The sequence below is a fragment of the Elephas maximus genome, chromosome 7, assembly GCF_024166365.1.
Source record: "Elephas maximus indicus isolate mEleMax1 chromosome 7, mEleMax1 primary haplotype, whole genome shotgun sequence".
Taxonomy (NCBI): Eukaryota; Metazoa; Chordata; class Mammalia; order Proboscidea; family Elephantidae; genus Elephas; species Elephas maximus.
In genome coordinates, this window is record NC_064825.1 from 107,619,299 (window position 1) to 107,635,180 (window position 15,882).

At 34.7% G+C, this 15,882-nt stretch overlaps 1 protein-coding gene and 1 pseudogene across 1 annotated transcript; both read right to left on the minus strand.

The window, feature by feature from the left end:
• Nucleotides 1-142: 142 nt before the first annotated feature.
• LOC126080259 (olfactory receptor 8K3-like) lies at nt 143-8,620 on the minus strand. Its single transcript, XM_049891519.1, has 2 exons — nt 8,317-8,620; nt 143-804 (listed from the first exon to the last, which is right to left on the minus strand). The coding sequence occupies exons 1-2, from the start codon at nt 8,618-8,620 to the stop codon at nt 143-145; spliced, it is 966 nt and encodes a 321-aa protein (XP_049747476.1).
• A 6,085-nt stretch (nt 8,621-14,705) lies between these two features.
• LOC126080260 (olfactory receptor 8K3-like) lies at nt 14,706-15,665 on the minus strand (annotated as a pseudogene).
• Between the last annotated feature and the right edge of the window lie 217 nt (nt 15,666-15,882).

The following is a 15,882-nucleotide window of genomic DNA, read 5'->3' on the forward strand; positions in this document are numbered from 1 at the left end:
TGTTCTGTTTATTAATCTACTTATAGCTCTTAGTAGAGTGGTAGAAGGCAAGGTAGAAATACATGTTTAGCTGATCTGTGCATTTGTGATTGCTATTCCCTTTGGAGGCACACAGAAAAACGTTTAAAGCCCATGACATAAATTAGGAATCATAGTATAGTAACCTTTGAGAAAATAAATTGCATAATTGTCCTAAAGTCCTATGTAAGGCATATTTTACATCTTTATTCCTCAAACTATAGATCAAGGGATTCAACATGGGAATAACCAAGGTGTAAAATATGGAAGCCACTTTATCAGTGTCAAAGGAATGACTGGATTTGGGCTGCACGTACATGAAGATTAAAGTCCCATAGAACATTACCACCACAGTCAGGTGGGATCCACAGGTGGAGAAAGCCTTGTGCCCGCCCTCAGCTGAGTTCATCCTGAGAATGGCTACAATGATCAGTATGTAAGAAACAAGAACTATTAGGAGGGATGAAATCAAATCAAAAGCTGCTAAGGCAAGAATGATCAACTTGATTTCAAGTGTGTTTGAACAGAGCAAAGATACCAAGGGGAGACCGTCACAGTAGAAATGCCTGATGACACTGTAGCCACAGAAGGATAAATTAAAAATCTTCATGGTGATCAGAAGAGAAACAAATGTGCTGTAGAGATAGGTGATTGAAACCAACACCCAACACCTCCTCTGTGACATGATGACTGTGTAGAGCAGAGGGTTACAGATGGCCACATAGCGGTCATAGGACATTGCTGACAGGATAAAAAATTCACTATTTAGAAACATAATAAAGAAAGCTAGCTGTATAGCACAAAAATAATAGGAGATTGTGTTTTCATTGACCACAAAATTGACTAGCATTTTTGGTCCCACAGTTGTTGAATCACCAAGATCAGTGATAGCCAGGTGTCTGAGAAAAAAGTACATGGCGCTTTGTAGCTTGGAGTCCATCTTGGTGAGGATGATGATGCCCAAGTTGCCCACCACTGAGATCATGTAGATGATGAGGAACAGCCCGAACAATGGAGCTTGCAACTCTGGACGGTCTGCGATTCCCTTCAGAATGAATTCATTCAGCACTGTTAGATTATGCTTGTCCATCTAGAAACCTACTGTAAAAAGAGACTTGAGCATCATCAATAGCTTTTATGTAGTATCATCCGGTAGGTTTTTAGTATACAAAGCCAGTATGTCTACTGTAAATTCAAAGTTTTCATTTTAGGATATTTGAATACATACACAACTTTCATAAATTTTGCACACACATATACACATATACGTGTTAAATAGATTGGTTGATACATTGATAGATGAAACAAAAATGAATAATATGTTAAATATTTACATGTAAGGTACATGGATATTTACTGTACTCTTCTTAAAACTTTTGTCTTTTTCGTATACCTAAAAAAATGCATCTAAACATTTTGCATTCTCTATTTCAAAACATTACATTATGAAAACTCATGACTATAGATAGTCCAGGTTGGAACAGTCAACGTACTAGACAGATTTTGGATATATATATGTATATACATGTATATATACACACATATATATGATTGATGACAATTGGGATTATTTGTCTTTATACATGAAAACATTCCTAGAGATTTATGTAGATAGATGCAACCTCTGCTATACCTCCATTTGTAGTATATACAAAGAGATACTTTGGGCTAATAACACGTGTTATATGAACCTATTTATTCCCACCTGAAAAAAATCATATTCCAACACTTTCTTGCAGGGTTGTTAGAAAGGATGAATGAGAATTAAGTTCTTCAATGTGTCTACGATACTTGAAAATAAAATAGTGTGTGCCTGGGACTATTTGTCTATCTGTCTGTCTTTCTGTCTATCTATCATCATCATCTATCTTTTTTGGATGTAGACAGTAATTAGTTGAAATTTTTTTATTGTTGTTAATTGTTTTGATTTTTAAGGTATTTATATGTAAATTCTTCTGAACTGTGCTTTAAGTTCTTTGTTACCATATTCATGACAAATAGGTTCATTAAGATGTTATCCTTGTAACTGACCCCACCTCCATAGTCCATAATACCCGTTCTATGACTAAAGTGTCTAACAGCGTCATTCTTTAGTTTCTTTTTTGGTCTCCTTAAAATGCTTTCTCCTGCAATTGGGCATTTGTATTGTAACTGACACATTCTAAGCTTTTTCTAACAAATCAGATATATATTTTTTTCTCACAAGGAAACCTAGGCTATATGAGGAAATCTGAACAAATAATGAAAAATTGATGTCATAAACTCCTTCTTATAAAAAAAGAATCCTTTACTTTTTATGAAAAAAAAGTTTAAAAAATCACTATATAACACAATAGCATAGGAGAAAAAGGAAATATACTGGTTATGACATATATGCGAATTATTGCAAGGTACTTAGGATCTTTTTGAACATGAACTATGTCCCATTAAACATTGGAATTCCTATGTGCCATGTGATATCACAGAAAAATTTCCGTATAATCTTTAAAAAATGTATCTGAGTATACCAGAGTTGTTTTAAAATATAAGAATAGCCTTACTGGTTGATATAACAGAACTGTAGCTTTAAAACATCATGATCATCACTACTTCATAAGTATGTACGTGCATCTGCCTACCTACCAATCAATCAATCAATCTATACATCATCTATCGATCTACTTTTCTATTTATCGATCTACATATCTATTTATCTATCCATCCTATATCTATTACCAATACCATGAGCAGAACAGTCTCTGTGTAGGCTATTAGCAGACAAATGCAGAAATTAAATTTCATAGCTTTAAATTGTATTATAAAAGTGAGTACATGAAATCCACATTCATCTCACACAAAACGTATCAAGAACTCAATCAAATTTCTTAATATTTTCCCACCTATGGAATCGACTCAATGGCACTGGGTTACTGGGTATGAAAAGTGGAGCCTCAAAAATGTCACTAAAGCATTCCAGTTATTAGTAAAACATGGCACTACAAAAAAAAAAAAAATCTACCTTTTTCCTGTAAAGAATCTGTTTTAACACCCCATGCACTTCTTAACATGGCATAGTGGGAAGGATTTATAGCATTCTCTCGGCCTTTAAGCCTCTCCCCGAGGAGATACCAAGCAATGTTTTAATCATGTCTGAAGCACTTGAAAGCTTAACAAAACATCTACAGTGTCTGTTAATTTTCTAAACAATTTGAATTCACCAGGGAGTTAGTTTCTTTTAGACATGTTTATTCATTTATTCTCAGTCAGCTTTCAATTTGTCCCATCAAGGGATCTGGATTAAAATATTTTACTTTTAGGACAGACCACTTGATATTCCCCCATTTCAGTAATGTTTTTACATGGAATAAAATTAATACATTTCATATATATGATATACTGTTTCTTTGTGTTTTATTCTCTCTCTCTATATATGCATTTACTTCAGGGACAGATATTAGTCAATCCAACTCCTCCTTTTTTTGGAAATTGTCTCTTTAAGACTTCTCTTTATTTTATTTTATTAGATTAACATGTTCTATTTTATTGTCATGACTCAAAAACAGAAGTAACAACTGCAAACATCTAATAATAATCAGAACATGGAATGTACAAAGTTTGAACATTAGAAATCAGAATTCTTAAAAAATGAAATGGTCTAAGTGAGCTGAACTGGACTGATATTGTCTGTTTTGAACTGGACAATCATATGGCATACCATGCCAGGAATGACAAGTTGAAGAGGAATGGCTTTGCACTCATCGTCAAAAAAAAAAAAAAAAAAAAAAAATTTCAAGATCTATCCTGAAGTATCCTGAAGTACAATGATGTCAATGATAGGGTAATATCCATATGCCTACAGGGAATACCAGTTAATACTACTATTATTAAAATTTACACACCCAATACTAATTCAAAGATGAGGAAATTGAAGATTTCACCAACTTATGAAGTCTGAGTCTCATCAAATTGACAGTTGATATTCAATAATAACTGTTGTTGTTGTTAGGTGCCATGGATTCGGTTCTGACTCATAGCAACCCTGTGTACAACAGAAGTAAACACTGCCAGCTCCTGAGCCATCCTCACAATTGTTGCTATGCTTGAGCCCATTGTTCCAGCCACTGTGTCAATCCCTTTCGTTGAGGGTCTTCCTCTTTTTCACTGACCCTCTTCTTTACCAAGCATGATGTCCTTCTCCAGGGACTGCTCCCTCCTGATACAATGTCCAAATTTGTGAGTTAAAAGTCTTGCCATGGTTGCTTCTAGTAAGCATTTTGGTTGTACCTCTTCCAAGATAGATTTTTTTCCTTTCTTCTGGCAGTCCATTGTATATTCAGTATTCTTCATCAACACCATTATTCAAAGGCATCAGCTCTTCTTGGGCCTTCTTTTTTTATATATATAATTTTTATTGTGTCACAATTTTTAAGTGAAAGTTTACAAATCAAGTCAGTCTCTCACACAAAAACTTATATACACTTTGCTACATACTCCCAATTACTCTCCCCCTAATGAGACAGCCCGCTCTCCCTCCACTCTCTCTTTTCGTGTCCATTTCACCAGCTTCTAACTCCCTCTACCCTCTCATCTCCCCTCCAGGCAGGAGATGCCAACCTAGTCTTAAGTGTCCACCTGATCCAAGAAGCTCACTCCTTACCAGCATCCCCCTCCAACCCATTGTCCAGTCCAATCCATGTTTGAGGGCCTTCTTTATTCACTGTCCACCTTTAGCATTCATATGGGCCAAGCGAAAACACTATGGCTTGGGCCAGGCACACCTTAGTCCTTAAAGTGACCTATTTGCTTTTTAACACTTTAAAAAGATCTTTTGCAGCAGATTTTCCCATTGGAAACTGTCATTTGATTCCTTTACTGCTGTTTCCATGGGCTTTCATTTTGGATTCAAGTAAAATGAAATCCTTGATGGCTTCAACCTTTTTGTTTCCTTTATGTTGAAGTTTAATGCATACTGAACGCTGTGGTCTTTGATCTTCATCAGTAAGTACTTCAAGTCCTCTTTACTTTCAGCAAACAAAATTGTGTCATCTGCATTTTGCATATGTTAATGAGTCTTCCTGCAATCTTGATGCCTTGTTCTTTTTCATGTAGTCCAGCTTCTTAGAATATTTCTCGGCATACAGATTGAATAAATATGGTGAAAAGATACAACCCTAGCACACGCCTTGCTTGACTTTAAACCACGCAGTATCCCCTTGTTCTGTTTAAATGACTGCCTCTTGGTCTAAGTAAAAGTTCCTCATGAGCACAATAATTAAGTGTTCTAGAATTCCCACTTTTTGCAGTGTTATCCATAATTCATTATGATCCATACAGTCGAATGCCTTTGCATAGTCAATGAAATGCAGGTAAACATCTTTCTGGTATTCTCTGCTTTCAGCCGTGATCCATCTAATATCAGCAATGATATCCCTTTTTCCATGTCCTCTTCTGAATATGGCTTGAATTTCTGGCAGTTTCCTGTTAATGTACTGTGGCAACTGCTTTTGAATGATCTGCAAAGTCTTCCTTGTGTGTGACAATAGTGATATTGTATGATAATTTCCACTTTCTGTAAATATTATCTTTAGTGTTAGTTTGGTCAAAATTTTATCACAATACGGGGCTTTACATTTTTTTCTACATGTATTTATGTGGCATTGCTTTTCCATTCTAATTTGTTATTATGGTGAATGCCAGTAACTGCTATTTAAAAAACAATCATACATTCTTGGGTAACACCTAATTGGGTATATTAGTGTCTTTACCTATTGCAAGACTCAATTTCTCCATTTTATTCTTTAGGTTTTTCACATATATGCTCTGTTATTTTCTTTTCTTTTAATGTTTTCAACTGTATTTGATATCAGGGTAAAGCTATCCTCATATAGAAAATGGCAATATACCCTACCCTCCTCTTCAGTTTTCTGGAAGAATTTGTATAGTATTGGATTTTTTGTTTTCCCTAAATGTTTAATAGAATTACTCAATCAAGCTACTTGGAATTGATCTTGGGATGGATGGAGACTATTTTAAATTTCCATTTTTTATCCTCTTTAGCAGCGATTTTTTTTTCTCATGTAATTTATCTAGTCTCTACATAGGTGGAAATTTATCATATGCCCTCCTCATATGGTCCTAACCTAAAACTCAGATTGAATTTTTTTTAATAATAAAACCAAAACCCAGTGCCGTCGAGTCTATTCCTACTCATAGCGACCCTATAGGACAGAGTAGAACTGCCCCATAGGGTTTCCAAGGAGCACCTGGTGGATTCAAACTGCCGACCCTTTGGTTAGCAGCTGTAGCACTTAACCACTAAGCCACCAGGGTTTCCTTTTTTTTTAATAGACAATCTTAATGTATCTAAAATCTACTTAATTTTTTCTGATTAAGAAATTTTGGAAGGTTTAAAGAATAAAGATAAAAAAATGTGGATGGAAAATTCATAGGGAATATAGAGTAACTATGTCCGGAAACCCTGGCAAATATGTAAAAAGCTACATATCGCACCTCACTCACCAGAAACACAGCATAGTCCAAACCTTGGGATTATCTCCTTTTGCTTCTTCCAAACGGAATAATCAAAATGATGAATTCAAACAATAGATCCTGATCAAAATATAGTGCCCACTCATATTAACCAAATTTGAGGAAATTCGGCCAAACAAAAACAAGACAAGGAACCCATCTCATCATAAAATAAACTTCTTATGCAAGGATGCTTAAACAATTAGAAAATACCCTTTAAACAAGAGTCCCAGACAAAAAAACCCAGTGCCGTCGAGTCGATTCCGACTCATAGCGACCCTATAGGACAGAGTAGAGCTTCCCCACAGAGTTTCCAAGGAGCGCCTGGAGGATTTGAACTGCTGACCCTTTGGTTGGCAGCCGTAGCACTTAACCACTATGCCACCAGGGTTGTTTTCTAAAGAGATAAGGATAACAATTTAGGAATCAATACCAGTCTGGTAGAGAAAAAAAAAAAAAACGTAAAAACCTGGAAACTTCTGTGGCTGACATCAATAAATTTATCTTAACTGGTATATCCACTGATGTAGACAAAATGGGTTGATTTAGACAAAAGCAGATGCTGAGCTGATCCTTTTGAACATAATAACTTTATTTTGTACTCTTTTTATTAGTATTATAAAAATAATAACAAAGTAAACAGCCTCTAAGGGCTCGAATATGAAAGTAAAGGCATTGATGATGAAAGAGAGGGATTTCAGGATTTAGGAAATGGATGTTTTAGAAAATTCGGTTGAATGAGTAGTTCTTCAAATCATCCCACCACACTGTTGAGCCTTCTTCAAATTAGAATTAGCCACCTCGGGGCAGAGTACGAGCACTAAAACAGAAGGTGTGCATGTCTGCACACATATACACACTCACTATTCTTCTTTTTCTTTTGAAATCTGTTGTCCCCCAACACATTCACTATACTATACAATTACTTAATTATGCATATAATACATCTCTCCTGCATAAGGAAGACAACAATTTTTATTGGTTTATTTATTACTGTATTTACAGCTCTTAGAAGACTGACTGGTAGACAGCAATATAGAAACATTGATTGAGCTTATCTGTGTTTTTGTGCTTGGTATCCGCACCGGAGGCACACAGAAAAATATTTAAAGCCCATAGCATAATGTATATGAAAGACATGGTATAGTGAACTTTGAGAAAATATATTACATAACACTCCTAATATCCTATGTAAAGCATATTTTACATCTTTATTTCTCAAACTGTAGATCAAGGGATTCAACATGGGGATAACCAGGGTGTAAAATATGGAAGCCATTTTATCAGTATCAAAGGAATGACTGGACTTGGGCTGTACATACGTAAAGCTTAAAGTCCCATAGAACACTACCACCACAGTCAGGTGGGATCCACAGGTGGAGAAGGCCTTGTGCCTGCCCTCAGCTGAGTTTATTCTGAGAATGGCTGCAAGAACGAGGAGGTTGGAAACGAGAACAATTAGGAGGGATGAAATAAAATCAAAAGCTGCTAAAATAAGAATGATCAATTCGATTTCATGTGTGTTTGAGCAGAGCAAGGATAACAAGGGGAGACCGTCACAGTAGAAATGCCTGATGACACTGTAGCCACAGAAGGATAAATTAAAAATCTTTATGGTGGTGAGAAGAGAAACAATTGTGCTTCAGAGATAGGGGATTGCCACCAGCACCCAACATATCCTTTGTGACATGATGACTGTGTAGAGCAGAGGGTTACAGATGGCCACATAGCGGTCATAGGACATTGCTGACCGAATAAAAAGTTCAGTAGTTATGAACACAGTAAAGAAACCTAGCTTTGTAGCACAAAAATAATAGGAGATTGTGTTTTCATCCATAACAAAATTTACCAACATTTTGGGTCCCACAGCTGTTGAATAACCAAGATCAGTGATAGCCAGGTGTCTGAGAAAAAAGTACATGGGAGTTTGTAGCCTGGAGTCCATCTTAGTGAGGATGATGATGCCCATGTTGCCCACCACTGAGATCATGTAGATGATGAGGAACAGCCCGAACAATGGAGCCTGCAGCTCTGGGCGGTCTGTGATTCCCGTCAGAATGAATTTATTCAAGACTGTTAGATTGTGTTTGTCCATCTTTGTCTATCAGGAAACCTATTCTGGATAGAGACATAAGCATTGTCAATAGCTTTTATGCAGGACCATCTGGTAGATTTTTTAGTCTACAAAGCCAGTATGAATAAAATAAATCCAAATTTTCCATTTTAGGATATTTCAATGCATACCCACCTCCCACTAATTTTATACACATACACATACACACATATATATATTAGATTGATGGCTACATTGATAGAGAGATGAAACAATAATGAATAAAATGTTAAACTTCTAGGTGTTAGGTACATGGATGATTACTGAACTCATCTGAAAACCTTTGTTTTTTCATATACCTAAAAAACTTACGGATATATTTTGGACGTTCTACTTCAAAATGTTATCTTTTGAAAGCTTATTATTATAGATGGTTCAAGATGGAACACTCAACACACTGGACAGGTTTTGGATAGATACATAATTGACCACAAGGGGATTATTTGTCTTTATACATGAAAACATCCCTAGAGTTATATGTCTATAGATATATATACATCCATTTGTAATATATATAAAGTGGTACTTTGGGCAAATAACATAAGTTTTAGGAATCTGTTTATCCCCACCTGAAAAATCATATTTCAATACTTCCTTGCAGGGTTGTTAGGAAGTATCAATGAGAATTAAAGGCTTCAATGTGTCTAGGATACCTGAAAATATCTCTAAAAGTGTGTATGCGTAGTACAATTTCTTTATCCATCTGTCTATTTATCTATCTATTTATCTATCTGTCTGTCTGCCTATCATCATCATCATAGCATCTATCTTTTTTTGGATGTTGATAGTAATTGCTTGAAATAATTTTTTTTGTTGTTGCAGTTAATTGTTTTGATCTTTAAGATATTTATAGGTAAATTCTTCTGGACTGTGACTTAAGCTTTGTCACAATTTCTGTGATGCTATCCTTGCAACTTATCCGAGTTCCACATTCCATAACACCAGTTCTATGAGTAAAGTGTCCAAAAGTGCTGTTCTTTAGATTACTTTTTTGTTGGTCTACTTGAAATACTTTCTCCTCCAATTGGGCATTGGTATTATAACTGACACATTCTAAAATTTTTGTATCAAATCATATGTTTTTTTTTTTCCTCATGGAGAAACCTAGGGTATATGAGGAACTCTGAACAAATAGTGAAAAACTGATATCACAAACTCTCCCATTATAAAAAAGTACCCTCTACTTTTAATGAAAAAAATTTTTTAAATCACCGTATGACACAATAACATTAGAGAAGAAGACAATATACTGATGATGACATATATGTTAATTACTGAAAGTTATTTAAAATCTTCCTGAACATGAAACACATCCCATTAAACATTGGAACTCTATGTGACATGAGGTATCACAGATAACTTTAAGTATAATCTTTAAAAAAAAGTATCTGAATATACCACAGATGTTTTTAAAAATTTGAGAATATTCCTATGGGTTAAGATAACAGAATTATTGGTTTAAAACTTTGTGAGCATCACTCCTTCATAAGTATTATGTCTATCTCTACCATCTATCTATCATCTATCTATCTATATATATATCTTTCTATCTAACTTGCATATATCTATTCCTGAATACTATGAGCAGAGCAGTCTCTGAGTAAACTATTAGCAAACCAATGCAGAAATTAAATTTCAAAGCAATAAATTATTAAAGTGAATACATGAGATCCACATTTATCTCATAAAAACTTACCAGGAATAATGGTGGAAAGCAGACAGAATTCACTCAATATTCTTAATAATTTGCTGTGACTTTGAAATCAATTGAAACGGTGCCTTGAAAATGTTACTATAACATTCTAGATGTTAGTAAAACATGGCACTACTTAAAAAATTCTACCTCTTACCTGTAATCAATCTGTTTTAACACCCCATGGACTTCTTAACATGGCATAGTGGGAACAATGCAGCTTTCTCTCAGCCTTTGAGGTTCTCCCTGAGGAGATACCAAACAATGTGTTAATTATGTATGAAACTCTTGAAGGCCTAACAAAATGTCTAGGGTGTCTGTTAATTTTCTAAACTATTCATATTCACCAGGGAAAGTAAGTTTCTTTTAGATACATTTATTCGTTTTTTCTTAGTTAACTTCAAATTTGTTCCATCCAGGGATCTGGATTAAAGTCTTTTTAGGACAGACCACCCAATTTCCCCCCACGTCCATAATGTTCTCAAATAGAATGAGATTAGTACATTTCATACATATGATATGCCATTTCTTTGTTTTTTCTATATTGTCTTTTCTTTTTGACTTCGGGACAGATATTAGTTACTCCAATTTCTTTTTTTGCAAATTGCCTGTTTAAGACTTCTCTCATTTTATTTTATTAGATTAAGATATCATATTTTATTTTTCCCATTCTGGCCAATTCCCATTCCAATTATTCTTTCCCACCTGGATACATACTCTACTGTGTTTTATGTCTGACATACAACATCAATGTATCCTTATAAAAATGTAGTATTTTGTGTATATGTGTTTTACTCTGCACATTTAATTTGTGCTGTCTTAATGTTGCATTTTCCAGTCATTTTAGTGATTGGCAATCTATCCATGTTGTGACATATACACACAAGTATTTCTCTGCTTCTTGCTACGTAATAATACATGAGTCGGAATCAACTCAACATCAACTAACAACAAAAACAGCATATATGTAACACCGTACTTTTCTAGTTTCCAAATGGTATATATTTTATTTATCTTCACCTCCCAGCTATCCTCAACATCACTACCACATGCAGCCTTGAGCATTTCCCTTTCCACTGCTCTTAAAAAATTGTCTTCGTGATATATGTCATGTATGTATAGTATATTCATGCACACACACATGCACACACACACGCACATCAGTGAAATGTCTTTGTAAAATGAAGCATAACATCCCTATTAATTTTGCTGAACAATTAAAATTTGTTGTAGAAATATGTACTTTCTCCATTAAATGCTTGCTGTTTCCTGGATTCTCATATGATTATGTCATTGTTAATTGGACATTAATTGCAAGCAATATAGATTTCATCTCTTATACCATTGTCTCTTTTCCTATTCCAGTTGTCCACGGTTAATAATTCATATGTGTATTACCTGCGAGTTAATTTCTACTCTTGCTTTTTTCCCTTGCTTTTGGTCATTCGGATCAATTTCTTGGCAAGTATGGTGATCATTTTATTGGTTTTAGTGGAGTATAATAAACAACAATATATATATTTAACACATACAATTTAATGTTTTAACATATGTATGTACTTGAAAAACTATTACAGTAGTAAAGATAATGGACATATCCAACACCCCAAAAGTTTTCTAATGTCCCTATTTAATCCCTTTCTCCTGACCCTCTCTGGCCCACTTCCAGCCCTGTTCAGCTATTGATGTGCTTTCTATCATGATCTATTTGTTTGCATTTTTAAAAAATGTTATATAAACAAATTTTATCTCATATACTTTTTTTGAATCTGGCTTATTTCACTCACCATACTTACTTTGATATTCATCCGTGGTGTTTCATATGCTAACAGTTCATTTCTTCTTTGTGCTTTGTTTTTGTTGTTGAGGTGGACTCAGTTGTATGGATATACCGCAATTTGTTTATTTATTCTCCCCTGAATGAGCATTTGCATTTCTTTCATGTTTCAGCTATCATTACTAAAGGCCCTGTGAACATTTGTGTACAAGTCTTTCTAAGGTTGTATGCTTTCATTTCTCTTAGGTAAATACATAGAAGTGAGATGCCAGGATTGTATGGTAGAGGTAAGTTTAACTTTTTAAGAAAATTCAACACTGCTTTCCAAATTAGTTGTTCTATTTTACAATGAGGTGGATTGACAGAGAGGCTGCAACAATGGGCTGAAGCATCAAAGTGATTGTAAGGATGGTGCAGGACAGAACAGTGTTTCATTCTGTTGTGCATAGGGTCGGAGCCAACTCCAGGCACCTAACAACAACATTTTACTTCCCCAGTGGTTAAATATTCAGCTGCTAACCCAAAGGTTAGCTGTTCAAACCCACCCAGAGGCTCTGAGGGAGAAAAGATCTAGTGATCTACTCTCATAAAGATTACAGCCTTGAAAACCCTATGAGACAGCTCTATCCTGTCCTATAAGGGCTCAATGAGTCAGAAACAACTTGGTGGGAATGGCATTTGGTTTTGGTATCATTTATTTATGTTTCAGTTTCCTCCACATGCCTATAAATTAGCCATTCTAATATGCATGTGCTGATAACTCTTTGAGGTATAAATTAAATTTGAGGTGATATTTCATCAAGATTTATTTTCATAAGCTTATTTGCTATACTTACATATTCTTCTTTGAAGTGTTTGTTCAAATCTTTTCCCCCTTTTTTGATATTGTTTTCTTATTATTGAGTTTGAGATTGCTTTATACAATGTGGATATTTACGCTATAACCATTGTGGCACAATGATTAAGAGCTCGGCTGCTAACCGAAAGGTCAGTGATTCTAACCCACATGTGGCTCCGCAGGAGGAAAATACCTGGAGAGCTGCTCCCATAATGATTTCAGCCTAGGAGGCCTTATTACTCAGTTCTGCTATGTTCTATAAGGTCAGTGTGAGTCAAAACAGTCTCAACAGCATACAACAACAACATCCTGTTACAGATATAACATTTGAAATATTTTCCCCCAGTCTATGGCTTGTCTTCCAGTTTTTTAATAATTTATTTTAAAGAGCAGTAGTTTTAAATTTTGATGTAACTGAATACAATAAATACTTATTTTATGGATTTTGCTTCAGTGTTATGTATAGGAATATTTTTCTAACCCAAGGTAAAAATTTTCTGCTGTTTTATTTTCCTTTCTAAAAGCTTTAAAATTTGATGATTTACATTTAAACTGTCATGCACTTTGAGTTAATTCTTGCATATGTGTAAGTTATAGATCCACATTCTTTAATTTGTATATAATATCTAATTGTTCTACCACCATTTGTTGAATGGCTATCCTTTCTCCACTGATTTTTCTTTGAATCTTTATGAAAAAATTAGTTGTTCAAATATGTGTGGGTGTGTTTTTTAACTCTTGCTAATATGTCTTTGACCTATTTGCTAATTTTTTTTTCAATCACACTTTGTCTTGATTATCATAGTTTATAATAAGTCTTGGAATCAGTTCTTCTTTGTCATCTCTCTTTGGTCTCTTTTTTCAAAGTTGATTCAGCTATACTAGGTCCTTTACATTCCATTATAGATTTTAGTTTTCTTGTCAATTTCGACACAGACCAAAAAAAAAGTCAGTTGAATTTTCATTAGAATTTCATTGACTCTATAAATACAGTTGGGGAAATTTGACATCTTAACAATATCGAGTCTTCTGACTTATAAGCATAGCTTATCTCTCCATTTATTTAAGTCTTTATTTCACAATATTTTCTAGTTTTCAATGTAAAGGCCAACTCACTCAACTTATCAAGTGTTTGATTAAAAGTCATCTCCTCATAGGGTTCCCCTAAAGATCTTCATTAAAATTTTAACGCTCATCTGCCTACTGGCCCTATTTCATTTTCATATAACTCAATACCTTCTATCATATGATATAATCCACTTATCATTATGTATTTTCTTCACTCTTCTACAGAAATGTAAGCCTTATGAAGTGAGGGGTATTCATTGTTTGATTTAAAATATTTCTTTATTAAATATAATGAGTCCATTAACATAATATTCACCAGGTATCTTTTTTGTGCCTTTTACTGTGCCAAGTACAACAGATTAAGTAGTGAGTGGAATACACAAAGTCCCTGGCTTCATAAAGATAGATGTTCAGTGAAAGGAACATATAAACAGGCTATATGTGAGAATATGTAGGAATGTACCTTGTAGGGATATATCTAACCTAGGCTTGAAACCAAGTATAAGTTGATACTTGAAGTATAAGCAGGAGTTAGCCATCTCTGGGTGATTAACTCTGGCTAAAACATAAGGAAGAAATTTCTATGTATCTACACTTATCACTAATTTATTCTATTCTTTCCATGGAGACAAACAGTACACGGCTAAAGGAAAATTGGATATAGGATATATTGCCTATTAAATAATTATTCTTATCTTATCTTACAGTTCATTTTAAGTAGAATATTTAAACACAGTCTCCAGGTTCTGTGTACAGCATTTTTCACCTCTTTGTTCCTCAAACTATAGATGATGGGATTTAACATAGGTATTACCAGAGTATAAAAGACAGAGGCCATTTTATCAGTATCAAAGGAATGGCTGGATTTGGGATGCACATATGTAAAGAATAGAGTCCCATAGAAAATGACTACCACTGTCAAGTGAGATCCACATGTGGAGAAGGCCTTGTGCCTGCCCTCCGCAGAGTTCATCCTGATGATGGCAATGAGTATCAGCGTGTAGGACACAAGGACTATTAGAAGGGATAAAACCAAATTAAAAGCCTAAAAGATCAGTATTATTAATTTAATTTCATGTGTGTTTGAGCAGATCAAAGAAATCAAGGGCAAACTACCACAGTAGAAATGCCTGATAACATGGCCACAAAATGATGCAACGAAAATTTTTATGATTGTCAGCAAAGACAAAAAGAGACTGTAGAGATAAGGTATGACCACCAGCACCTGGCATACTTTTGGTGACATGATGACTGTGTAAAGCAGAGGGTTACAGATGGCCACATAGCGGTCATAGGCCATTGCTGACAGAATGAAAATCTCACTACTTATGAAAATACTGAAGACAGAGAGTTGCATAACACACCAATTATATGAGATTGTAGGTTGATCTACAATAAAATTCACTAGCAGTTTGGGTCCAATTGCTGTTGAATATCCAAGATCAGTGAAAGACAAATGTCTGAGGAAAAAGTACATGGGTGTATGTAGCCTAGAGTCAACCTTGGTGAGGATGATCAAGCCCAAGTTACCCACTACAGAGACCATGTAAACAATGAGGAGGATCCCAAATAATGGAGCCTTCAGGTCAGGGCGATCTGTGATCCCCAGTAGAATAAATTCATTCAGCACCGTTAGATTGTATTTGTCCATCCAAGCCACTTAGGAAACTTCTATGAGGAAAAAGTACAAAAATAATCATTAACTTTCATGAGCTATTACTGAAATATATATATACATAACATATATATATGCATAAGATCAATCCATATTCTAATTTCAGAGTTTTGATATAAATCTTCCCTTTAATCTTGAAGGTTGGAAAACCCGGTAGTCTATTGGTTAAGAGCTACGTCTGCTAATCAAGTTG